Source organism: Corvus moneduloides, chromosome Z, assembly GCF_009650955.1.
Source record: "Corvus moneduloides isolate bCorMon1 chromosome Z, bCorMon1.pri, whole genome shotgun sequence".
NCBI classification, from domain to species: domain Eukaryota; kingdom Metazoa; phylum Chordata; class Aves; order Passeriformes; family Corvidae; genus Corvus; species Corvus moneduloides.
The window spans coordinates 13615261-13643195 of NC_045511.1; the positions used below are offsets into that span (position 1 = coordinate 13615261).

Consider the following 27935-nt stretch of genomic DNA (forward strand, 5'->3'; position numbering starts at 1 on the left):
ATTCATGTGAATCTACATGACATACTTTCACAGCCAACTTCTCTACCTGGGCAGTGATGTCTTGCCACAGTTCAGCAGCCCAGATAGGTTTCCATCTGCACAGCCTATCGGTCCTTTTCTGTTGGTCCAGCCACACCCACAGAGTGTTTGCCAACATCCACAAGTCAGTGTAGAGGTAGAGCACTGTCCATTTCTCTCATTCAGTGATACGTAAAGCCAGCAGGATGACTTTTAGCTCTGCTTCGGTGCCCATCACTTCTGAGGCAGCTCAACCCCTCCATAGACTACTAGAATCTCTTACTCAGTTGGGGTATAACTGGCTTCAAATCCTCTGTATCCCAGACTCCATAACCCAAGACGTTGTCCTTGAGTCTCCCCAGGTCCCTTCTGCCACAGGCTCCAGGAAGGACCATTCTCCCCGGCTGTAGCGTAGAGCACATTCCTCACATCCTGCCCCGTTCTGACTGGCCCAAGGGCTACTGCATGGGCAATCTCCCACTTGAATTGTTCAAAAACTTCTTGTTGTTCATGACCCCATTTGAAATCATTCTTCTTCCATGCCACTTGATAGAGAGGGCTGACAATCTGACTGTGCTCTGCAATATGCATTCCCCAAAAACCCACAGTGCCTCAGAAAGCCTGTCTTTTCTTCTACCTGGTTGACAGGGACATAGCAGCTATTTTGTTGGCCACACCCACTGGAATCTGATGACTTTTATCCTCCCCTTTTACTCCTAAAACTGAATTTCCTGGGCAGGTCCCTTGATCTTGCTTTGCTTTACGGTAAAGCCAGCCTTCAGGAGAATCTGGATCATCTTCTCCGCCTTACCAAAAACTTCCCCTGCCGTGTTCCCCCACACAATGATGTCATCAATGTACTGGAGATGTTCTGGAACCTCACCCTTTTCTAGTGCAGCCTGGATCGGTCCATGGCAGATGGTGGGACTGTGCTTCCACCCCTGGGGCAGTCAGTTCCAGGTGTACTGCACGCCCCTCCAGGTGAAGCCAAACTGAGGCCTGCACTCTGCTGCCAGAGGAATGGAGAAAAATGCATTGGCAATGTCAGTGGTGGACAATGACATTTTGCTGCCTTGGGCCCCAGTTCATACTGCAGTTCCAGCAAGTTGGGCACAGCAGCACCCAGTGATGGTGTGACTTTGATCAAGCCTTGATTGTCCACTGTCAGTCTCCACTCTCCACTGGACTTATGCCCTGGCTGCACGGTGCTGGCTATTAAAGGGTGATTTGTGGCTTGTTAACAGAGAGGGTCTCATGAGTGAAGTGGAGACTGGTGGCCATCTTGGCCACAGAGACGATAAAGCAATCAAGTTTAGAATCTCTGTTGACAGGAGGAGAAGTGCCAGCAAACCTCCAGCCCTGGATGTGAGGAGAGCAGACATCAGGCTGCTCAGGGAATTAGTGAGTAGGGCTCCCTTGGAAAATACTTTTGTATGTGCTGGGGTCCATCAATGCTGGTCACTTTCTAAGCATCAGCTCCTAAGGGCACAGGAGCAGGGAATTCTAAGAGTTGGAAGTCAAGTAGATGAGGCAGAAGGCCAGCTTGGCTAAGCAATGAGCTTGGAAATAAGGTGAAAAAAGGTTTATGTCCACCTTGTGGTGTGGGTCACGTGATACAGGAAGAATACAGAGATGCTGCTGCCACTGCAAGTAGAAAATTCATGCAGCCAAAGCTCAACTGGAGTTGAAGCTGCTCAGAACCGTGCAGGACAACTGAATGGGTTATTTTTAAATACATTAATGGCAAAATGCGGGGCAGAAATAAGACCAGCCTGTTACAGGATGAGGATGGCCACCTCGCAAACAGGGACATGGACAAGGCAGAAATGTGTAATGTCTGTCTTCAACACTGACAACAGGCTAAAGGGTCCCCAGTGGCCTGAGCTGGAGGACATGGCTGCGAGAAAGATCTGTGCTCAGCTGACCATGAACTTGTGCGGGATCTGCTGCTCCAGCTGGATCCCTATAAATCCATAGGGCCTGATGGGATTCATTCAAGAATACCCAAAGAGCTGGCTGATGTCATCACAAGGCCTCTCTCAAAGACTTTTCAACTGTCCTGGGAATCCGGAGAGGTCCCAGCTGACTGGAAGCTGACTAATGTTGTCTGAGTTTTCAAAAAGAGCAAGAAGGAGGACCCTGGAAATTACAGTCTCACTGCAGTGCCCAGTAAAATCACAGAAGAGATTCTTCTGGGAGGTACTGAAAAACACCTGGAGGACAAGGCAGTCATTGATCACAGCTAATGAGGCTTCATGTGGGGAAAGTCCTGCTTGTGAAACCTAACTTCCATTCATGACAAGGACTTGTGAAACCCACCTAGCTGATCAAGGGAAGCCAGTTAAAGTTATTTTTATCTATTTGCATTTCAGCAAAGCTTTTGATACTCTCTCACAGGATCCTTCTAGACAAAATGCCCAGCTCACAGCTGGATAAACACACCATGTGATGGGTGAGCAGCTGGCTCACAGGTGGGGCACAAAGGGTTACAGTGAATGGGGTGACACCAGACTGGGGACCTGTCACCTGTGGGGTTCCACAGGGCTCCATCCTTGGCCCTGTGCTCTCCAATATCTTCATAAATGACTTGGACACCTTAGTGGGACACCTTGGAAGGGATACTAAGTAGGTTTGCAGATGATTGTGAGGAGCTGTTGACTCCCTAAAAGGCAGAGAGGCCCTGCAGAGAGACCTCAACAAATCAGAGGGCTCAGCAATCACCAACTGTATGGAGTTTAACAAGGGATTCTGCACCTGGGATGGGGCACCCCTGATTGTGTGTATAGACTGGGGAAGGAGATGCCACAGAAAGAGACCTGGGGCTCTGGGTCGAGTTGAACACGAGTCAGCAGTGCCCTGGCAGCCAGGAGGGCCAACCCTGTCCTGGGGGGCATCAGGCACAGCATCGCCAGCCGGGCAAGGGAGGGGATTGTCCTGCTCTGCTCTGAGCTGGGGCAGCCTCACCTCGAGTGCTGGGGCAGTTTTGTGTGCCACAGTGTAAGAAAGGCATTAAACCATTAGAAAGTAACCAAATGATGGCCAGGAGGATGGTGAAGGGTCTGGAGGAGAAGCTGTGTGAGGAGTGGCTGAGACTGAGGGGAGACCTCATTGCAGCTACAGCTCCCTCACGAGGGGAAACAAAGGGGCAGGCACTGACCTCTTCTCTGTGGTGACCAGTGATAGAACCTGAGGGAATGGCCTCGTTGTGTCAGAGGAGGTTTAGGTTGGATATCAGGAAAAGATTCCTCACCCAGAGGATGGTTGGGCACTGAACAGGCTCCCCAGGGCAGTGGTCACAGCACCAGCCTGACAGAATTCCAAATGTTTGGACAATGCTCTCAGGCACATGGTGTGACTCTTGGTGGGTCTGGTGCAGGGACAGGACTTGCACTTTGATGATCCTTGGGGGCCCCACCCAACTCAGATTATGTTATCATTCTATGTGTTCTTCCAATAGCTTCTTTTAAGGTAAATATTATTACATACAAGGAAACATTCTCTCTCAAAGGTAATTAAAACATTATCTACTTTTTGAAAAGTGATGTTCTTCATGCCACTTGTCCCCACCTCCTTATACAGTAAGATCCAAAAGGAAGAAAACAAAAATGAATACTATGTACATAATAAATGTCAAGTATTTGCAGCTGGAATATGCTCCAAAATTTATTTTTAGTTCAGCCTCCAAGACATGAACATTTTCTTTCAAATGAAAATATATCTTTTCTATTAACTGCTATTGGCAATAGTTTTGTGAAAGAATCCTTAAAGAGAAAATTTGCAGAGGTTTCTAAAGCTTTTTTTGTACTATTGTCAGAGTAATTTTATTAAACAACAGCTGATTCAATTGCAATTCTAAAACAATGTACAGAGATCTATTTTTTTCACTTAACAGCCAAAAGCATTTAATTCTAGTTTAGTACCTTGCAGAAACATGTAAACATGGCAGTAATGGATTGGCACACTGACAAAATAACTTCAGGACAAGGAAGTGCTATCATTTAGACACTGTAAATCCCTTCCAAATTCATTCCCTCACCCTCGTCCCTCCACTTCCCCTCAATAATGGCAGTAGCTTCTTAAAATAACAGCCTATTTGAACACTTGATCTTGTGGAAAATGCAGCACACGAATTAATCCAATCCTATCTCTCCTGAAAGGGATCTCTTTGAAAACCCTTTTTTCGTTAGTTTAAGTGAATTTAAATGATCAAATTCCAAGCTGGAAAGCCCCATTTTGTTGTTTAAGGAAGCTGGACCAAAAGAAAAAAACAACCAACCTATCTGGCAAAGTAAGACTACAACGACAGAGTCAGATTTCCAGATAGGTTCTATTACAACTATGCTTGGCAATAGTCTCTGCAATGTAAGTGGGAGCAACAATGGGACTGTGTCAACTTATGCCAAAGGTGGATTTGCTCCATGGCCTTAAAAGTGATTTATTGTGTATAGAAAGAACTTAGGCAGGGTGATGGTGTGGAAAGTCAAGTGAGTCTTAAAAAACCATAATTTCATTACTCTGACAAGGTATTTTTTAAACACTTTTTTTTAAAGAGATACTGCTGAGGAGTTAAACGTCCTAATGAAAATTTGTAAATATTATCTCTAAGAAATACCTACCTTAATACTAATATCTAAATTAATGAGGTACCCAAATCTTATTAATTTAAGCATCTCTATTTTATTGCACGTAGACAAGTCACAAAGTAAAAGTCCTAAGGGACAGGGACTAAAGAGGACACAAAGAGGAAATTTAGGTGGTAATGTCCAAAACTGAGCCAAAGCTGCAGTACATCATAGCAGGACTCAGTGGGATGATATATACAGTACTCAACAGGACAAATAAAGAAAATCCTCAGTTCTGGTCTCTGTTCCTCTCAGTCCAAGCATTTATAATAGGAAGCCATCTGATTATAAAATAAGAACTTAAAAGTGCCTCTCTAAGCATGAAAAATTATCCTCTCCACCTTCTGTTTAAAATAATGCACTACATTATTAAATCTCAAAAATCAGGACCGTACTGAAAACTTTGTTTGTAGGGTTGTTAGCAAAAAGAATGAGAAAGAAAAGTCTTAAAAGAAACATGTCACACCTTAAGGGAACAATGATGGAGCTAACAAGCCTGTATTGCAATGTGTAATTGTTTCTCCTTTTTGCTTTCAAGCACATTCCAAGTCTTTAATCACATTATGCAGTCTGTTACATAATTGAATCCATCACGTTCTTCTGGTTAGTCAGCTTCATCCTAACTCTGTAAACAAATGAATCAATGTACACTCGCAGGGATCAATAGACCACTCATCCAAAGAGCTCCCTTCCCACACAGCACTGCAGATAACTTCCTAAAACGTAACCAATGAAACCACATGAGCCTCACGAGGTTCAACAAGGCCAAGTGATGGTTCTGCACCTGGGGCAGGGCAAACCCAAGCACAGACACAGGCTGGGCAGAGAATGGACTGAGAGCAGCCCTGCCAAGATGGACTTGGGGGTGCCGTTGGACAAGCGGCTGGACATGAGCTGACAGTGTCAGCTCACCGCCCAGAAATAATATCCTGCTCTGCATCAAAATACTTCTGCGGGCAGCAGGTCAAGGGAGGTGATCCTGCCTCTCTACTTTGCCCTCATGAGACCCCTCCTGGAGCACTGGTCCATCCTGTAAATCCATGTCTCTCCAGGCTGGAGACAAGAGTGTTTTGCAGGACAGTGTCAAGTGCTTTGCACAAGTCCAGGCAGATGATATTGCTGCTCTTCCCCTCATGCACCAGTGCTGTAACCCAGCTGTAGGAGGCCATCAAATTTGTCAGGCACTATTTGCCTTTATTGAAGCCATGTTGGCTGTCACCAATCACTGCCTTATTTACCATGTGCAAGGCTCATAGGAGGAGGGTCTGAGGAGACCTTGTAGCACCTTCCAGTACCTAAGTGGGAACCTACAAGAAAGCTGGAGAGAGACCTTTTACAAGGGAATGTAGAGATAGGACAAGGTGAATGGCTTCAAACCAAAATAAGGGTGGGTTTAGATGAGCTAACAGGAAGAAATTCTTTACTGTGAAAGAGGTGAGGCACTGGAAGAGGTTGCCCAGAGAGGCTGTGGAAAAACCATTCCTGAAGTGCTCAGTGCCAGGCTGGACGGTGCTTTGAGCAACTTGATCAAGTGTGGGTGTTCTTGTGCATGGCAGGGGGATTGGAACAAGATGATCTTTAAGGTCTCTTCCAACCCAAGCCATTCTGTGATTCTATGAAATCTCAGCACAGGGGTGGACAGCTCTCCCCAAAAGCCCTGTGCAGATCATGATTTCCCAGCACAGGCGTCACTGATGTTACAGGTGGGGTAGCTAACAAACCAGCACCATGCTCTTGCAGCACACCAACAGACCCCAGTGCTGGGCTGCAGAAGGGTCTGTGCTTCTAAGCAGAGCTTCTGAGGCCAGGCAAAACAGCTGTGTCAGGCACCCAGACACACAACAGGAATGAAGCACTGGCATCCCACTGCAAACATAGGAGAAACAAGTCTATACAGAAATGATGGCTGCACTCCATTTTGTACACACCAAAAAATACTCTGGAGTGATAAAAACACAAAAAAGACACAGCCCATTATTAATAAGCCATGCTAGAGAACATTTCTGAGCCACCTTTGGTAGCTATGTCTCTCCAAGTTAGTGTCATTGCTTCTACACCTGCCAGTCTCTATCTCTCAAAACGTAGACAGAAATAACCTGAGCAGGTCTGCTAAATTTCCCAAAGCACTGGGAACAGAATGAGAGTTGGCATGCTGTATTTCTGCATTACCGCAATGCTGCCTTTCTTTCTTCTCTCTCAAGCTGTCTTTTAAACCATGAAAAAAAAAAAAGTTAAAAAGAAAAAAAGTTAAAAGTAAATGACAGTTAAATGAGCACACAGAACAAGGAGAAGCAGAGATCTTTATAGCACTAACTCACATTTGTTCCAAGCAATTGAAAGTATTTGCAACTGCATTATTAGTAAGAGCATCATTCATATAAATATATGCTTACTGACTTCTTAGTAGCTGCAAATAAAGGATGAAAATGGGAATTTTTTTATTGTATCCACATGAAGTTGAAAAATCATTGCACCAATACCCAGCTACATTCTTAAGAGTTAAGAGATACTATAAATTCAGTCTTGGGAGGTTCCCTAGAAAAATTAATAGTATCAATTTATAGGTGAAACTTGCAAAGTAGGTGTTACACTGGATACACTGTACAGAGTGCAGTTTAAGAAGAGCTTAAGAATCCAAGTCTGAAGTTATGTTGATTGTAAAAACATGAAATGCTAAATATAGCCATAATTACAAAGATTCAATGGCCAAAAGAAAAACATATGTATGCAAATTTTAAAAATTAAAAACCGATTAAAGCATGGAGGAGAAAGCCCACTTGACATAATTGATGACTTGGCCTTCTGCAGTAAGAAATTGCAGGTCATTATGAGTGAATCCATCACTCAGTTTCCTCAGACGCAGAGCAGAAATAGAGCAGATGTAGGAAATTGAACCAGACCAAGAAAGAAGCAGAGCATGACTCAATAAATGTAACCCAGAGGTAATTTATTAGAACTTATAGTTTGGTATAAACTGCCTTGTGCTGCCCTTCCCATGACTAAACTGCCTTGTGCTGCCCTTCCAAGTCTTCCTTTGACCACATCTATTCAGAATTTTATGAAGGTTTTGGTTGTCACAGGATGCCTATTTCTCATTTATCCACTTAATCATCTTCTGTGAAATAAGGAAGAAAGTTTAAGGATACCAATCTTTTGGCTGTAGTTTTCTTAGTGGAGTATTTTATCTTCCACAATTCAGAATGTTTGCAGGAGAACAAGAGGAAGGACAGAAGATGAAAATGCTATATACGAAATACATTGAAAGTGCAAAAGCAATCTCGTTTACACAAAACTTTCACTACCACACTTCAATCAAAACAAGGAACACTGAGCAAATTCTTAGCATCTGAAGGGTTTTTAAACTCTGTCACTATAGCTTCAGTTCAGACAAACCCATTAGGATGAAAATCTATCTTAATTTCTGTCTTATTAAAATAATGTCCATGGGAAGAGATAGCCCCAAAGGTGGAGAATTTTTGGAGTGTGCAATCTTCAGTGTGCCATGAAATTCGAAAATACCCTGTCCTAAAATGGTGGCAATCTACCCAGTAATTTGTTAACGTTCAAGTTAACTCAGTGGGTTTATGCTTTTGAAATGGCATTTTAAATGTAGAATTACAAATCAAGACTTCCAGAATGTGTTGTGCTTCAGAAGAAAAAGAAACCTTCATTTCCAGGGTAGTACCTGGTTTTTAATTCACAGGAGTGGCATGTGCATCTAGGGCTGGGGTTTTCCAGAAGTTAAATCACAAGTTTTGGTTGGACTTACGCAGTTTTGCCCTCACTATCCTGTTTGGTGGCACTGGCTCCCTTTTTACCCAGCAGTGAAGCCACTTTCTCAGGGTCTCCATTCTCCACTGCCTGCAGCAGCCGATCGTCATTCTTATTCCACTCGTTGGTCTGAGTAAAAAGAAAAGAAAGGAGAAATATAATCAGTACCACCTCTGTGTACAGGCTCTCCAGAATGATCCTGTACACATTTATCACCACTGAAAGCTTAAACAAAAGCCCAACCCAAAGAAACGGAACAGAGAAAGCCACATAAAAGTAATCTGCAAGCTGTGCAGCAGAGGTTCCCAAGGATTTAACGGCTTAAGCCAGAGCCTAAGCGATGCCTGAAGATGAACTGTAACTTGGAAACTCTGTAGATGAGTAGTGCAGGAAAAAAAATACCATATTTTCTTACTGTATTTTCAAAAATTCTCCTTTATTTTTCTAGTCCTGGTTTCTATTTCAGAGCTGTACCGGGCCCCATCGGACCTTCACAACATACATCACAGGGATAAGCAGTGAGGTGCCTCATCTTATCCAGACCATACCCTAACAACCCAAGCCAGCCAAAACTTTCCATATTAAAGGCTTTTCCCTACTCACATTTTATAGAGGGGTAATGGGTTAAGAGACTGCCCTTTGCAGACTGTAACTAGCTTTACTGGGGTTTTTATCCCTTGCGTTGGTCTTTAGAACAAACAAACAAACAAACAAACCAACCCACCACTCACATAGTGCTACTGAAAGAAAAGAAAACCACCCTACTTTCAGATCTTTCCAAACTTAATCCACCAAATCTTTTTGATCCCTCTCAGCAGCTGAATCAGGAATAGGACATGACTTCCCAACTCGATGACTCTCCCTCCTCCTCTGAATGCTCAGGACAATGGTCTATTTCCTCTAAAAGACCTCCAAGTTGAGTCTATCAAGATCCTAAGAAAACAGAGGACAGTTAACCTTCTGTATGCCACGTGATCACAGAAAAATGAGCTCTGGAAAAGGAGTCAAAAGTTGCCCACATGCATTCTAATCTGGACCAACAACAGCATTCAGCCTCCAGGAAAAACAATCTGGTGCAGTTAAAAGCTGCATTTGAACCAGTGTTAGCATCCTGCTACACTCAGGAGAGGTACCTTCAACATTCTGTGGCTTTCTCTTTGACACCAGTCAGCTCATCTCCAGCATGACTGCCTGTTCATGAGCACCTGATTTGTACACAACTCCTGGAATTACTAAATTCATATTAATACATACCTTGAGAAATACTCATGAAAATGTTATAAAAAACAGTATGTTTTTATTAACAACATGTTAATAAAAAACAATAAAAAACCACTCTCCCCCTGCTTCCTCCTTTGTCCTGATGCTCTATACAAACTTTTTTCCTCCAGATACATAAGAGCTTTCGCATTTCTCTGTCTGGGCTTGTGAGGAAAAGTATATGATATGCACACTGATATGAACTAACTCCACAGGCTGTTCACGCCCTGAGAAACCAGAACAGGGGGAAAGTGTTCCAGGTTAAAAAAAAGCATTTAAAAAAAAATTTTAAAAAATTATGGAAAGCACAGTATGGGCAGGAGAGTAGACAAGAGCTGAAAGAACACCACCTGGAACCAAGAGTATGAACGGCTGCTGTGTCAAAGGAAGTGGCATGCAGACAGAGCAGTTGCAGTCTGTTATGGCAGTGGAATGACTGGTGGGTCAGTGCACATCCTGCAGGTTTTAGTCTTTATCCTTATAGTGCTGAAATAAACTCCTGTAGACTCTAGAGCACTAATTACATCAGCAAAAAAAAAAAATTGTTTCTCTAAGCAATATTTCGACTCCATGACAATGAGTGGCCAGCCAAGCAGCAGGTTCCACCCAAAATGAGACTCACTGCCTATTCTGGTTTTGGGGAATTTCATGCTTTAAAGGCAGCCTATTATTAAAAGCAGATGTTTAAAAAAAAAAAAAAATCTTACTTGTAAATAAAAACCTTTAAAGTTAACACTCTTTATTTGACAGTATATTACGTCTCCTGTTTTGCAGTTTGACCTGTTTCTGAGCTTTTTTATTATTCAGTCATATAAGATATTTAAATATGGGCTATTTGATGAATCAGCCTTTATCTACACACAGCACACACACACGTCCAACCCAATACTAACCTATGCTTTGAAGAAAAAAACCACAACACCTAACTTAAGATTTTTTTCCTGACCTGAAATCACCAGTTTACTTCTGAAACATGAAACAGAATAAACTACAGGAAAATGTTAAGATTAAGGTCTGCTGTAAATCCTTGGCAGAACAGCTTTCAGAATAACATTCAGCTCTGTAGTACAAAAATGGCCACATCTTCAAGAAGCGGTTTCATGAACATTCCTACAATAGTCAGCTATTAAATTGAAACATTATTGACATATAATCCAATACTCAATGTTCTGGTACAAGCAAGTAAGCACACTAATACTGACTCCCAAATTTAAGAAATATCTGAGATAAAGTGTCAATTTCCCCTTTGAAAAGCTGCTGTGGTAACTATATCCATTTATAGTTACACTATCATTAAAATCCCAGACCAAAGAAGAACTGATATAGTTGGGTCCCAAATTACCCCTCAGTTTTTACAAAGTATGGAATCTGCACTGAGGAGATAGACAGATACTGAAGGGAGGACCCTGGCGTATTCTGAAAGTGATTCTGATGGTGCAGAGTGATGTTCATGCTAACAGTAAAACATTTTGTGACATATGGAATCATTCTTTTGCAAGAACAGATGCTCTAGCTCATCTTTACTGTAGTTTTCAACCATATCCTTTCTGGTATCCTAAAATGAACACTCACACGCAAACACAATTAAGGAAAGACTTAATGATGCCTCAATTATCTGTACAGCTAAAAAGATTCCATCATACTTCAGAAATAAATAGAACTGAACTTGGACAAGCCATTAAGTGACCCTGAAAACACACTCGATAATATCAGAGGTATCTCAGTGTCAGGGAAAGGCTATCAGTGTACATTTCTTTATTTTTTCACACAGAGCTGGATAATTAATTTCTTTTCCTGCTTAGAGGAAAGTGGTAGAGGCTGGTGGCTAGGCTATATCTGTATTTGGCAGTCATTTTAGATTCCTGTTTTCAGTACTATATCTAACTAGTGTCTCTTCTTTCAAGCATTGTGACTCAGAGATGTTAAAGGAATGAGTAATTCTGGAGATTGTCACATATCCAAATCCATTTATATTAGCTCTTGCAATTGCATGTTTAACATCTGTAACACTACTGTACCTGAAACTTTGTTTTACTCCTGGAAAACAAACGGATACATGCAGTTTCTCTTCATCATTGCACAGCAGAGTTATGCTTATTTATAAACTAAAATATCTGTGTTCTACCTAAGATGTTTAAAAGCCATCACACTCTATTGCTCACATAAGGTTATTCATCTTTTCATTAAAGCAATAAAGATTCCATCCTAAGGCATCAATAATGGGTCGTTGTAGATGAAATATCAATTTTATGCAAGTTACATAAATCTATTTACAGACCTAATTTTATTTTTGAAATGAAATTATGCGTAAATCTGTTCACACAGAAGAAACAAGTATGCAGGCATCAAATGTTGTTCAAGTATTCCTCTGATAGGATCAAACTGGTTTTTTTCTTCCCCATTGCACTCAAAAGACCAGCATTGTACAATGCATTCCAAAAACTAAAGGTACAGCTAATAAAATAAATGGCACACAATAGACTCTCAAAAGCAGCCATTTCAATACGGAATTGTGGCCTTACTGTCCATGTTCTTCAGGGGAAGAAAAATCTAGAAGGACAGAGAACACATACGACATCCAGAAGGACGCTGTGCCCAGGATTTGGCAAGAAAGTAGGAGGCATTTAAGTCAGGGTGCTTAAAATGCCTCATGCAATCAAATATTGCACAGGCACTGCTGCTCATAGCAGATCAGAAAACACAGACTTCTGAACAGAGGCAGAGGCTGTTGCATTACACACATTTTTGGAAGCTCTTGTAATATCAGCCTGGTTTTGACCCCACAAGTCACATATCATCAAGCATACACCAAGTTCTTGGGAGGTTGGGATGATGCAAAACATGGGTGTACTGCCTGTTACTGTTCAGGGTAAAAGCCACCTTGAACTGACACCCATCATGCAGCACCAGCATTTGTCTATCCTGGAAAACCTGCACATGGGAGATGCTCTCTCCTGCCAGGAGTACAGGATGGCCAGCGTAACCGGGGACCTGAACTGCATAAACCAACTGCATCAAGCTTCCTCCACTGCAGTCCCCAAACCATCCCATTCCACCTTTCCAAGCTGTCCAGACACTTCTGCAAGGCCCCTTCTTCAGCTCTATGCCACATCCTGTTTCCTCTATCACAAGATTCCTCACTTTCCTTGCTTTCAGATCTCATCCAAATAGCACGACACCATCCACCACACATCCCTTGGGAAGTTTCAGCTCTGTTATACCCCTCGTTCAGGTAACAAAAAAGGGTGTTTTCTTTTATGTCAGAGAGGTCTCCACGTGCAACATTCTGAGCCAACCCATGCAGAGCACTTCAAACTCAAGGTTAGCACAAAATAGTAGTACAGTCTTCAGGGAAATTTTTACTGTAGCACAAGAGCAACAAAACCAACAGCTAAGCAGGTACTTTTCGTCACCAATAAAGCTGGGGGCTCTTCTGCTTTGTTTTGTTTGGAGATTTTTTTTGATTGCTTTGCATTAAGACTGCTGCAAATACACAAATTAGTCAACTGAGTATGTAGCATTCAAGCAAAAAACCCAAACCTGAGCATCTCAGCATAGAGATAAACACATATGTGTAATTAATTTGGAAGAATCTAATCCTGGAAAAGACTGCACATGTGAGTTCTCTTCACCTCCACCCCCACCCTACACACACCCCCCACTCCTGTAGGCCACATGCCAAACAGATATCAACAGCCTTCCTTCAAACAATTAACATTTTGCAATAACAATGGTTTGTGAACACATGCAAAACTGATGAAACACACACTTCATCTTCACAGACCACAGCCAGTGCTCCACTCAGTACTACGTCAGGTTTGGGCAAGGGGGAAGAGTTGGTTTGTTGTTTGTTTTGGTTTTTTTAAACGTGTATAGTGCTCAATATAGGTAGCAATAATGAGTATTACATATGCAGAGACAAAGAAAATCTGATCAAAGCTCAAGAAGTGCAAGTTTTTGGATAAAGCAGGTGTTTTTCAGCCATGCCCAAAAATAGTAAATATTTTCCTATTAATGTGCAGGGAACCAGATAGTCTGTCATCCCTCATAGATCCTAAGGTGCAATACTGACAGCTGAATGGATCGCATGCTAAAATCCAAACATCAGGTGGCATTGAACATCCCTCTCAAGCATGCTTTTTATTCTTGATTTTCAATTTTGAGATGGAAAAATGTGCTGTAGGGCCTCACTCTCTGGTAGCAACTCCCTGAAGCAACTCTCTGGTAACAGTTCAGTGTTTTTCATACTGAAACACTCAGGAACCTGAGAAAGGAGCTGGCAGGAAAGAGGTAGCCACAGTTAGGATGGAAAGCCACTCCTATACAGGGCACTGCATGGTTGGTGTTAATGAAGTGAGGCTGAGAACTTGATTGACTTGATCTACACCACCAGTTTTTGATTAGTGATTAAAAAAGGCCCATGCAGAGTGCTCACAGCATCTTCAGTGATCACCATCAAGATGACCTCTCAAAGCCACGGCTCCATGACAAACTTCGGCAGCAGTCACTGACAGCAATTGCACAGACAGCTGTTGAGTCTCCTGTAAGCTCCCTCTGTGCACAATTTATTTCCAATTTTATCATTGCAAAATACTAATAAAGTACTTATCATACTCGTGGGGCTGAAACCATCCAGCAAAAATCCTTCATATTTGGGATCACACACAGCATGTTGACAAGTTGACAGAATTTGAGTCCAAAGAGAAACCTTCATATCAAAGCTTATTTTCCTACATCGTTAAAGCTTGCACTACCTATTTTATACATTGTTTTCTCTGTCACAAAGTGAACAATTTCCTTTCCAGAAGAGAAGCTGAGGAATCAAAACACGTTCAAAAAAGGTACCTATTCTTTCTTTCATCACCACCATATCAGGATATTAAGCCTCAATTGTCTGAGATTACCAGCACATATCATGCAAGAAATAATGTATAACAAGAGGTGATAGTTCTACTTAGCACTTGTACAACATTTTCCATGAGCAAATACCTGAGCAAACATTAACTGGCAACAACTTTGTTTCTTTATCTTTGGCATGCAGCCTACAGGAGATGATTTAAGTGACCTTGCATTGTTGCAAACCTACTGGAGACAGAGTTATGTTATCTCCGCTGAAATCAGAACTGCAGGGAAGCTGAGTAGCAAATTGAAATTCCTGATAATTTCAAACTCAGCAACTCAGTGTCTGAAAAGGAAAGGAATACTTAAAGACTGGCGTCACAAACAATCGCATGGCAGAGACACTGAACACCACTGCATCACAAGGTCATGCACAAAAGTCCACATGTGCTGGACTTCCCAAGAGAGTTTTAAAAACAAGAACAATCTTATTGTACTGAATGCATTCACTAAACAAAACATCCCTTGAAGTTAAAACAACAGATGACAGGTTTTCTCAAAAGAATGGCTTATCTGAAAACGCTTATAACCTAGGAGTCAGTAGTATGTAGGTAAGGAGCCTACACCTTTCCCGGCCTTAACAACTGCAATTTACAGATTGTATTTATCAGCAGCAAGCTTGGGTAGTGGGAGTGGAAATCTTACTTGCAGAAGGGCAGGATGTTGTTGACCTTATCAGCAGCAGCTTATTCCAATCTGCAGCAGCATCTCCCAGGACACTCAGAGCTCAGCAGATGCCAGGAGCTGTTGCCTCCCGGGCTCCTTTCAGTTGCTGCAGCTCCAGCTCCTTGCTGTGACTTCCAAAGCCTGCCCTCAGTACAGATACAGCACAGTGGCACTTCGAGCCAACCTCTGCTGCACTGCTCTCGACCGAGGCAGTGCCCTGAAAGGCCATGCCAAAAGATGCTGTGCTCATTAACTTCACCACAAGTAAGGTCTAGACCTCTAATTATGTTGTCAAAAAAGCAAGCTGTGACAATGGCTTTCAAAGTAATTCACAGTGATATTATCTAAATGTCACTAATTGCTGCAACAGTGTCTTTTCCAGCTTCACTTGACCATCCATGTTGCCTATTTTATATGACTGATGGTTAATAACATTAATTATACTTACATAAGAAGACAAAACATTTGCAGCTCACAAGATTACACATGCCATTCTTTAAAGGTGGAAACAGCAGCAATGCAAGTAACATCTGCACATCTCACAACCAGAAGCATCAACCCATTGCCCTCCTCCTGCTTCTTGAGCTATGGTGCCTAGTTGGGGTAACTGGCCATGTGAATCGCATGAGGTCTGTTTGGTACTGCAGACTGTATTTGTGTCAGACCATGAATTCCATTTGAATTGGAGATGAAAAAACGACAGGGAAGGCAGGAAGCAGTTGGAGTGAATGAACAAGGAATGGTAACAAAAGACTAACGGCAGATTGTCAGTAAACCTTGATAATTACCCATTCACTGGGTAGATTCTGTAGATAAAGAAGTGATTATTATCCAAGAAAACCATTTTTTCATGCTGAACCCCAGAATAATGCAACTGAACAGCAAGTCACTCAGCAGGGCACTTCTATCAGCCAGCGAGGCTGCCCGGAAACTTTCCCGGCAGAAGGGGGCCACAGGCTGTGAAATGAAAGCGTCTTTCACCAGCAGAGAAGGGGAAAGATGACCTGACTAAAATGGTCATCTGAGACTGCAAGTCTGGGGACTGGGGTGTGGGGGGAGGGAAGTTGTAGAAAAAAGTTAGTGTGGTCTTTGCTTAAATGATGACTGGAATTTGCAGCAGGTTTGTGAGCTGTGCTCCAAGAACACTCAAGAGGGAAATGAAAGTGGAAATAAGTTTGCTGTATTGCTGAGAAATCTGTATTTCTTGTGTGTGAGTTTCTTGGGTGTTTTTTGTCTGTTTTGGTGGGGATTTGGTTGGGTTTTTTGAGGGGTTTAATTTGTTTGCTTTTTGTTTGCTTTGCTGTTTGTTTGCTTTTTTCTAAAAAAACCCTGTGGTTAGTTTCACAGTTTCAGTCAGGCTTTGAATGCAGAGTAGCCATAAGGTCGGGAAGGGAACATCCATAGTTAAAGCACAGAAAAGCAGCCTCTTCATAACCCAACTGCAAGACTTCATTTCTGCAAGAGTAGGAAAGCGAAGAGCCTGAGAGCAAAAGTCAGCAAGGGAGGCCAAGAGAACGTGACACAGTTCACCCAGACCAAGGAACACAGCTGGCCCGTATCTAGCGAGTTTAGAGGCACATGGTGGAGTTTGGAGTGGATTGAGAGGCGCACAGCTCACACATGCTGCTTGTGTGAAATTCATACTAAAGGCCACGATGGTTTTTTTCATTCAGATACTAATTTTCAGCATTTTTTGAAGAGATAAATCAATCTTTGCATTTGACGAACAGTGGCATTTCCTGCTAGCATTACATCTAGGTGTATCAGGCCTTCTCTTTTAAGCAATTACTGATATTTTCAAGTAACCCACTTCATTCCATTGGGTAAAAAGGAAAAGTGATGAGCAAAAAGCTCACAACATGCAAGGCATTAGAAGAAAACAAGAAAAAGTACATCTAAATCATTAGTAACATACAGCCAGAGAGCACTGGCAATAAGTCCAGCTACTGTCCATTGTTTATCATCTCACACATCATCAATACAGCAACTGAAGATTTATCTTTATTTGCAGATAGCAAAGGACGTAGCAGTAACCGCACCACATGCAAACAATCACTCTCAGTAAGACAGAAGAAAGTAAAGCCAAGAATTAATTGTGTATATTTGTATAAATGAAACAATGTTTATCTTAATACAGGAAAAAACACAAGGGACTTTCTAAAAATAAAGAAGTTAAATCTATCCTGTTTGAAGTGACCATCTCCCATTGTTCTGTCTTTTCTCAAAGTTCTAAAGTTCTGCACTACAGAGAACTCAGATGACTGTTCTCATATTGAAATGACTCAATAATTGTACTAAAACTAAAATACATCTAACAAATTACTGATTACTGCTGGACACATGGGAGCTCTTCCCTTCAAAAAAATGACTTAAAAATGACTACACTTCTCAAATGGTTATCCAAGGATCCTCAGGTTTTCCTTACCCTTAAATATAAAAATATTTATAAACAAGAAACTGATAATCAGCACGAGACATATGAAAAAGACTGCTTCTAACAAAGTTTTAAGACTGAAGAACTACTTAATCAACAGATTTTAGTTACTTATCAAGGTCAAATAGCAACTCACATAAAGCCTTTCAAGTTTTGGGATTTCCGCTGTCCAGAACTGATGTAAGATGTACTGCTGTAAGCTGTGTTCATAAGGTACAAGCCACCATGGCACTTTGTTCTTGTGTTACAAATGCCTACATGAAATTCCAGCTCACAATGAAAGCTGTTTCCTTTTTTTCCCCTCTACTAGCAAGACACAGTAGATTACTTGACTAAACTTCACCATCTTAATTCTCCACAAGTGCCAGAAAATATCTTAGATGGTTGTTTCTAAAAACACTTCACAATATTTTTTTATACCTATTAGAATGCTATTGTAGGAAGCAATACAATTTACAAATTCATAACAAAATATGTATTAACATTTCAAAACTATTCAGAGTAGAAAAAGAGTCTATGTATAGTCGAATTTGTTATTCTTGTAAAGGACATAACCACTGTTACAGGATTACAGACTTCTATTCTGAAACCCACGACAAAGCCAAACAAAACACATTGCAAGCATAGAGGCAAATCCCTATTCCAAGAAATTATTTTGTTAGGAGTCTTCAAGGACTCAACTCAATCTCCAAAAGTACTTCATGACTACAGAAGAAGGCAAAAAAGTTTCACTATCTGTCTGATCTTCCTGAGGCCACTAACAGATGTTAGTTCTGTGGATTGACCTCTAGATCTAATATTTGTCAGTTTCCAAAATCAAATATTAAAGAAGGAAGGTAAGCTTAGCTGCTTTTGCTTCCATGACTGCAATGGAGGATAAATCCAAGAGTCACGGGGAAAAGCAAGCAATTGTTTTGCATGAAAATAAAATCCACTTCAGCTGCCAGTGAAGAACATGTGGGATTTCACACCACCACATCTTCCCACGTTGTTTATCCTCCACATCACATGCACTGAGAATCAGAAAAGTCTTTTATGCGTCAGACTCTCTGTATGCAGAACATCAACTGCCCACACATGGCAGGCCTGAAGCAAAAGGAGAGAAGGAACAAGCAGGCACTCACCCTGGTTCCTTCCCTTAAGACTCATCTGAAGAAGGAGTTCCATTTCTCTGCAGGCATGAATAATGACATGCACAAATATTCAGTTCAGCAGGCATGGATGGCCTTGCCTTTCATCTGATCAGAGCCACAGCTTGCACACCTTTCTCCAGGCAGCCCCTGGGAACTCAGTTTTGGTTGCCCCAAGCCACTGCTGGGGGCTTAACTTTTACCCTATTTGACCAGTGACTGAGCTATCTGCTGCCAGGCACAACCACCACAGCTCACTATTAATGGACCAGTCTGCACATCAATAACCTGTCTGTTCTCATCTGAATATTCTTATCAATAATGTGTGATTTACTAGAACACTCAGTCCTCTCATTGCAGTGCTTTAGCTAATTTGGATACCCTGCACCTCACCAAATGCACTAGGATTGCTCACACAAGATGACAAGAGATACAAACGAGTATCTGCTTTTTTGTTTTAATTAAAGATTCACTTGGCTCCTACTAATTAGTCCTCGACTGGACTATATTTCATGTCACAATCGTCAAGATACTCTTTCATTATCAAGATAAGTGCTGCCACTGGTTTGCCTGTCTTTCCCCTCTAAGGAATACCATTGCTGCTGTATCGAGACACCCTGCTGCAGGTTGTCTAGCTTATATTCTGATTTCTTCACAAGATGCACACACATTTTCTGTAACAGAGCTCAGCAGCTCAACAACCCAGAGATTTTCAACTTCCCCAGCACAAAGCTACTGCAAATTAAAAATCTGTAATAAAAAGATGCACAAAGCACAAAACCCTGAAGGGCAGTCCAGTGCCCAGAGTCTCTCCAGAGAAAGAGCACACAACCTCAGGAAAAGTGAGTGGGCTGGCTGTGCTACCAGCCCCTTTCCCATCATCAAAAACATCCCTCTTACACCTATAACCATTGCATCACAGTTCTTGGAGGGGCTGACATGAGAGAGAAATCCCTAGTAATATCATGAATCTTAAAAAACATTTTTCCCATGATGCTTACAAGCAAGAGTGACCTGACCAATACCCCCAGTCATGCTCCCCATTAGGATCATTTTAAACTCATTTCAAAGACTGAGACTGCACACCAGGGCTATGTTGGGTTCTGTGGAGTGCATCTAACATAACAACTTTGAGTAACTGCTGAATTCAGACATGGTCCCACGAGCAAATGGCCAATCAGTGGTGAGATAATTCTCATCTTTTTTCAAAACATGCTTTTCAATAATTCATGTGAAAGGTTGGAGGAGCAGAAGAAGGGCGAGGATTTGTAACAGGTTTTAAGTCTTCATGGAAGAAGAGATAACCCCTAAGAGCTTTATGGGTCGTGACAAAAATGCAAAGAATGTGCATTTGTTGGTTTTTTGGTTTCTTTCAGGAAACCACATCACATATCTTAGGGGTTCCCTCGCATCCCATGAGATAGAAGAACCAGAATAATATACAAGTATCCTATTTTTTCACCCTGTAACAGCATCCTTAACAGATTCCATTAATAACTACAAAAGATTATATAAATAAGCTGAAATTGAGATTGTTGTCATTGCCAGAGAGAGCAGAAGGTTTCCAAATTTTATGGGTTAAAAAAAGCCAATAAATTTAACAATCTTTTGAAGATGCTAGTATAATCCTTCCAAAACTGAAGAGAACAGATGACTCAACCATATGGCTACGTTCCACCAAAATTCTGTCTTGTAATCATAAAATATGATGTAATGCAGTTTGGTCCCAGGAGAAGGAAAGGCGTTAGACATATGTGACACGCACAAGCGTTCCCTGGATCCATCTGGCTAGCTGTTTTAAAAAGGTATTACACAAATAAGCAGGGTTTTCTAGAAGACTCCAAGATAAATATTCTTAAGCCTTCTCTTGGAAAAGAAATGGGTATTGCTCTTAAAAGCTACATTAAAGCATCAGCCACTATCATTACAAACTAAACAGGTAAAATGAACAAGTTGTTACACCTTTCTGCAGCAATGCAGCTTTAAAAAAGTTTGCCTTTATAAACTTTGAAAGCAACCTGTGGTTTATTACTACTTCACACTTAATAGCATGAAGCTTCTTGGAAAAGAGTTTAAAGGACTATTTGGAAACCAAAAGAAGCTTACCTTTTAAAATATCTGGGAAAGAGAAAAGAATATACAAATTCAGAATGCACATCACTAAGTGGCAAAGGATGTAATTTTCTGCATTACGTAAACACTGAATGGAAAAATGCTGCTGAGAAGAAAATCAGAGTAATCAACTGTAAGAGGTAAAGTACTCTTCAATTCATTAATTAGTAACACATGCGTAACAGAAGCCATCAATATCTCAGTTTCACATAATCCCTTGGAATTAATGGCAACCATTCAGCACGTTGTTATCACTCTGGTCCTCATTGTAGTCAGGGTGCCATTTAAGAAGGTATGCAGAGATTCCTTAATTAAGCATGTAATGTCTAAGAGTTATATTTAAAAAAACCTCCACTTTTTATTGTAGGTGGTTTAAATCCACCCACAACTCAAGGCAGGCTCCCAGAAAAATAAATTGATTCTAGCATGAAAACTGAAGAAAAATCACAAGCAGGAACAGTTGTATTTCTCATGGTGACAAAACCAGCAAGGAAAAATTACTGGGAACTGACTGAGGTGTTAACTACTCCAAGTCTTTCTAAAAAACACGATGTTAAAATTGCCCCCATGTTATAATACTTTGCTCTGCAAAACAGACTGGAGCCTGTCAGCCTGAGTACACACCGAGTATCCTTTTTCTGTAACAGTGTGTACACTTAACCACACCAACAAAGTAGTTTAGAAAGAAACTAGGTATCAGCAGAAACCAAGAAGCCAACAGACCACACTAGAGAACCAGGAAAAGTACCCTGGCTTCCGGACTCCCAGTCCAATTCATATGAAATCAAAGTGCTGGGAATCATCAGGTAAGGCATAAAGAAAGAAACAGAACAACTATGGACTGTATTCACCAACGTGCAGTATTGGTCTCTTCCTCTAAAATTGTGTTAGAGCTGGAAAAGTTTCAGAAGGGCAAAGATGACACCACGCTTGTATGGAGATCAAATAGGCTAGGGTACCTCAGCCTAGTTAAACTAAGGGGGACACAAAGATGACAAAAAACAGTGATATGGGGGATGGACAGGGATCAACTATTACAGCACAGAAGAGAGACCATCACGTGAAGGTGGGACCAGGTCACAGTAAAACAACAGATAGACAATACCAGACTTGTGGAAGTCCTTTCCAAGGATCTTGCAGACAATAGGTTTATGTGGGTTCAGGGAGCGACTGATCAAACATTAGGCAGAAAGCTTTGCTACAGGTTTGGAAGAGTTTCCACGTGCAGGAAACTGTTTGAGCTGAAAATACTAAACAAGTAGGAAAGTATTAAGGAGAAGTGTCATACACACTTGCTCAGTGCTGGCTCTACCCTAGATATGCCCCAAAAGGCACTGCTGGAAACAAAAGACTAGGGACCCTCAAACTGACTATTCTGTTTGTAACAGAACAGAAATTTGCTCAGCTCCATTGTTTTTTTGTGCCACAGCCTCTATTCCCTCTCCTGCTCTGCAGAACAGAAACCAACAACATATTGGTGTCTGTACAGCCTGATAGGCACGAGGACCAAGTCAGGCTAAAAATACTGTCCTCAACCAGCGGCTAACTACACATGACAACACTACTTTTCTTCATTAGTGAAAGATGGAAAGTAGAAAGAAAAAAATTCGGAATTGCTACCACTCATGTGCTTCACTTCACCAACAAGCACAGTCCTAAGCAAGGAGCCCCTGTGCTGAAGCAACCTCTACACAATAGGTCTGTACAGAATTCTTTGCTCTTTCTCAAGTATCTGAAGACAACAAAGAAAAGCAAAGCAGCAATCTTGAATTCAACATATCAGCTCTGTATCACCAGACCAATATGTTTTAAAAGACAGCAGAGCAAAAATGGTTCAAAGCTACCAGATTTGGCGATGCTGCCTTAACCACTGAGGCAGAAAGCTGATTGTATGGTCTTTTCAGGCCCCAGCCACCAATTTCTATAATCTTCTGGCAAGAGATTTTTAACTTGAGTCAAGGGATGAAGTCTAAACTGAGGACAGGCTACAGCCACAATTTAATTCACGGTTTGAATAAAAACCTCAGCATGGATTAAAAAGGTCATTCTGACATGGCCTGAGGACACCTCTTTGCTATGAAAGGACACAACTTCAGTGGACTACCATAATTTATATTAAAGATATATTATGCTATGCACATCCCATTATTGAATTATTTGTTGAACCTGCTATTTTGAAAGCTAAATATCTTATTCATGTACCTAAATATGGATTTGAAAAGGAAGCTTTCAAGAACCCTCGTGCAAGTAAAAGAATATGTTTTAAAACTTTTGAATTATTACCACATTTCAGTTTTGTTTCATCCGTCTAAAAATCTTCACTGCTCTAAGGAAAAAAAGAAAAACCAAGGACTATTTGGAAAGCTCTGCATAGTATTTCACAATAGCCCTTCAATTACTTCTGAGAAATCAAATTCTAAAGATTTTGGCCTGGTATGTTATTTGAATGGGAAGAGGCTGACAAAGCTAAGAAAGTGAAATCAACCTCCTGTTACTCTTCCAGAAGAGGTTACAGTGAAGACACTGCTATTAGCAAAATCTGGGAGTAATATTACTGTAGTGACTATGGAAATTACAGTAAAGTGTGAACAGACAATTCCTTCATAATCTCACCAGAGAACATTGCTACTGCTTGAGAAAAAAAGGCTCAAAATGCTCTTCAGCATCTCTAAAGAACTCCACAAGGCTGAACGATTATGCACTGGAAAGTGTTTCCTTAGGAATGAGGAAAGTTTTGGCACGCACCCTGCAACGTCACTATAAATTAAACCTCTGTGCTGCAGCTGTCCAAGGCTTTGTACTCAGTCCCTGACACAACACGTTGCCTCAGGCTGCTAGCTGAATGCCTGCCCAGCCACTGAACTGGTTTTATTGTGCTCCCCCTTGTAAAACCGGGCTGCTACGCTCACTACAGCCTGGCCATCCCCAGTACCACTTTCTTTTAGGCAAATGCTCGTGATTGAACAAGACATGATTGCTCAGTGGTTACCTGCGGCCTCCATGGCATATTAAAAAGAACTTTTCTGCAATATAAGCTTTCATGCTGTAAATTAAAAGAAAGAATAAACATCAGGTATAAATGAGGGAAGGAGAATTCCACCATTTCGAATTTAGTTTTGTTTTGGTAGATTGTTTTGGTTTGTTTTGGTGTGGAGTTTTTTGAGTTATTTTGAGGGTCTTGTTTTGTTTTGTTTTTTAATGAAGGCAGCAAACATCCTGGCAAATGAGAAACATTCTGAGAATATTACATTATTTGGAAGTAGAAGTTTTAGATTAATATTGAGCTTCATGGGTAGCTAGCCACTTCCTTAGCTTTGTTTTATTTTAGAATGTGTCATTCTTTTATTTCTATGCCTATGCAAAAAGTTTTCCAAACATTTAATGTCAGACAGGAAAACTGAAGTGGAAAGTGGATGACAGCCAGTCTAACTGAGCTTTATCAACACAGTCCATACATCCTGACACACTATACATGCTCTAAGTTACCTCAAGCACTACAGCCAGTCATGCCACTGCTATTTGAAGAGACGTCACAATTTTGCAAACAGAAACGATAAAATTTCAGTGTAAAGTCCAAAATGACATACTATGTTGTTTATGATCCTGATACACTGTTTGCATGGGATCGGAACATGCAATAAAAAAGCCAATAAAAATAATCCTTACATGTAAGCAGAACTAGAAGTCAGGTGCTGTAGTGCAACACTTTTATTACTTTTAAGCCATCAAAAATGATTAAGAAGTATATTATTAGCCTGCAAAACTCCAGGCTTCATTATGTACTTCTCTGTCTGTACATGCACCTCCCACCAAACCAAGTCGATTCTGCTTTTCAGCTGGCTGAAAGAGCAATCACTGTGGAGACAAGCAGAGAAAAGATTTATTCTCAACCCAAGAAGTTAACCACATTTCAAGACACGGTCTCTTCTGACCTTGGCAGCTTGGGAGTGAATTCTGAACACTTTAAGAGAGGTGGCAGAGCCTGTCTCACATGGATGATTTCTACAGAAAACACTGGAACAAAAACAGAGAGCTAATTACTTGAGCTCAATAAAAACCGACGTTTCTTGCTACTGCACCCAGGCAGCCACTACCAGCACTTATTTTAGATACAGCTACTGAGTTATGTCAGGAAAAGCCTGGTTACCTTGGAGACCACTCCCAGACAGCTCTGGCAGAATTCACAAGATGTATTTTACCAAAATTTTTCTCTCTTTTGTATACAGTCAGTCAATTTCTATGTGCTTGAGCAAAACACAAGGACAGCAAAGAACAGAACCACCAAATTAGTTCATACTTCAACTACTCTCCCAGCATAGCTAGAATTTCAACATGAAATAAAGGAGAAAATAATTGTGTCCAGATCCTACTATATAGGTGAGTGTTATTGCCATGGTGTGACAGAAGGCTTCCGTACACACAGGGGGTTTTCTTTGTTTGTTTGCTTTTGTTAGGGATTGTACAGAGAACAAGTAAGTATCATACCAAAATTATTCATTTAAGTAGACTTTCTCCCCACCAAATGTAGAAAATGTACCAATGATTTCATTGGTTTAATACAATCTCTGGAATGGAGAACCGGTGTTTTGGGACACATGATGGAACAAATACTCATGTTGACTTTTAAAACAACAGAAGAGCAGACTCATCTTGAAATTGCCCCTTCTAAACTGAACCTAAAATCATTTGTATCTGGGAAATAAACTGTGGAGTCCTACAATAAACACAGTCACAGGGGAACTGGAAGGATCTATAAAACAGGAGTTCAACATATCTACGATGATGTACAGTATTCAAGAATACTTTTGTTCTGTTTTCTGAAGACAGCACAAAAGAGCATTTCTTGCACCAACAGCGGAAAAAAAAAGGCAAAGAATCCATTCAGATAGTACAATTGTATCTGATTTGCACGGTTAAGCATTCCAGTTTCCTTAACTGTTTAGGTGGGAGGATGCAGAGTGTTATCCCGGGGACCTTTTCCACAGTCAGCCAGACTGAGCTGTATGCTCTGTACTTACCCGTCTTCCACACCGCTAGGTCAGCTGGGCTTCAACAAAGTAAAAAGATTAACTATTTGCAAACTATTCACTTCACAATCAATCTGTGAACACAGACACAGGAACGTTTATAACCACTCAAATAAAAAGAAAAAAGCACACATTTACACATATGTATTTTAAAACTGCCACAGGGAATTTGAACCCAATTTTCACCCATTATTAAGGCACACGTACATCTCAGGGATAATCAATAAGCCAGAGTAACAGGGTCAACAAAAGCTACAGGCTGGCCACAAGGAAAATATCATATGTTTAGATCATAACATAGATATGTTAAATCAATGTTCATTGCATTGATTTAACAATTTCCTCCTATTTTAGCATTTCTTCTGAACAGACACATGTATCCATATTTAGGTTTCTACCTTTTCTTACTGCACCTGTGCAGCTCACCTACTCACAAATCAAAGCATATGTGATGCTTGCACTTTTTTTCTTTTTTTAAGAAACACAATGTTTATCACCAAATTGTCAGAAGTGAATTCCTTCATAAATCAGGCTTTAGGAAAACAGACAGCTCCACTGCCTCACTTTAATTCTGTCCACAGTGTTGTCAGACAGGGTTTCTACATCCTTTCAGCTGAGATATGTTCCCTATTATGTTAGCACTTGTAACACCCTCCTGCTCCACAAGACTGCCTAAGGAGGAACGAGTGATCTATGCCATCTCCTCTGCCCTACTGACACATAGCACTCATGCAGTGGATTTGCTTTTGCAAAAAACTGACTTGAAGTTTCCCTTCTCTCAGGAAGTCAAGCAGACATTTACAGAACTCTACAAAAGTCAATCCACCACCACAGTTTAAGCTCTTTAGCTACTTACCCCCAACTTCTCTCTCAAACCCTCAACCCTTATGTTTTACCAGAAGTAAAATTGATACCTCACTTACACTGCAGCTACCTCTCATGATGCTCAGTCCCTGAGCTACAAAAATCTTCAACCACACCACACCAGCAAGAACTTCTCTCCCACTAGGCAAACCGCTCATCTTCTGCTTGGAGCACAGCCAGGCGAGCAGTGAGCAGCAGATACATCAGGAGCCTAAATTAACCAGCTCAATAGCATGCACACAACTTGCAGACAACATGCTTTACAAGGTGTGAAGAATGTCAAATGTTTTCAAAGGAAAACACTGGTTGCAGAAGGTTGCCCTTCCTATAGGCCAAAATGCCAAGGCTAAGCAAGACAGTCAGTTATCTTTACATATTATGCATAATTACAGATCTATTTTTAGACTTGAAAGGTGCATTTTCTCTCCACCATCTAAATATTGTGAAGTTGTACACAAAAATAAGATGCCTTTTTACCCATGACTTACATTCCAAACCTCAAACAGGCATCAAGTTCTTCTCAAGATAAAAATCCTTTTAAAATTCTTTCTGGTTTTAATTTCTTTTGGTGAGAATGCTCTGAAGAACAGAGGGTTGGGAATGGAACATATTTCTGTTCATATTTTCTGAGTTAGCCTTCCCCCCTCACCCTGAACTTTCACCTTCTTGCAGACGTTCATGCCTGTTGAAAATTAAAATGTCTGCATTGCAGGATGGGCCATTATAATTCAACACATGCTGTTTTGGAGGAGAAAAAGCATGTTTTTGAAATAGCTCTGTTACAGGTCAGGAATGTAAAGCAGAGTTCATATTTCAGATGACAATGGGAACCGGAGCTATTTCTTGCAAACCCAACCCAGCTTACAAGCAATGAAGGAAAAAGAGATATGTGCAATAAGGTCTCTGCCGTGTTCTGCATCAGGCATTTAAGTGTACTAATGAAGAGGTCACTGACTGCTTGTGTTTTACAACGGGCAGAACTGAAAAGTCCCATTTTTACCACTGAATGCAAGTTTTCAAGACTTGCTTTTCCAACATACTTTCCTGCTGCAGTCTTTGCTCTGCCATAGATGACTCGATGGGCAATTGCTGGCCCTGTATCCTTCCAGAGAGCATCCCAGGCTCACAAAAC

At 41.1% G+C, this 27935-nt stretch overlaps 1 protein-coding gene across 6 annotated transcripts in view; it reads right to left on the reverse strand.

Moving 5' to 3' along the window:
- RAI14 (retinoic acid induced 14) overlaps window positions 1-27935 on the reverse strand; it is an 87051-nt gene that overhangs the window by 30643 nt on the left and 28473 nt on the right. For all 6 annotated transcript variants that reach the window (XM_032096082.1, XM_032096081.1, XM_032096079.1 and 3 more), the window contains one exon: window positions 8410-8540. In XM_032096082.1, coding sequence (XP_031951973.1) covers window positions 8410-8540 — 131 coding nt within the window. The remainder of the gene's footprint in view (window positions 1-8409; window positions 8541-27935) is intronic.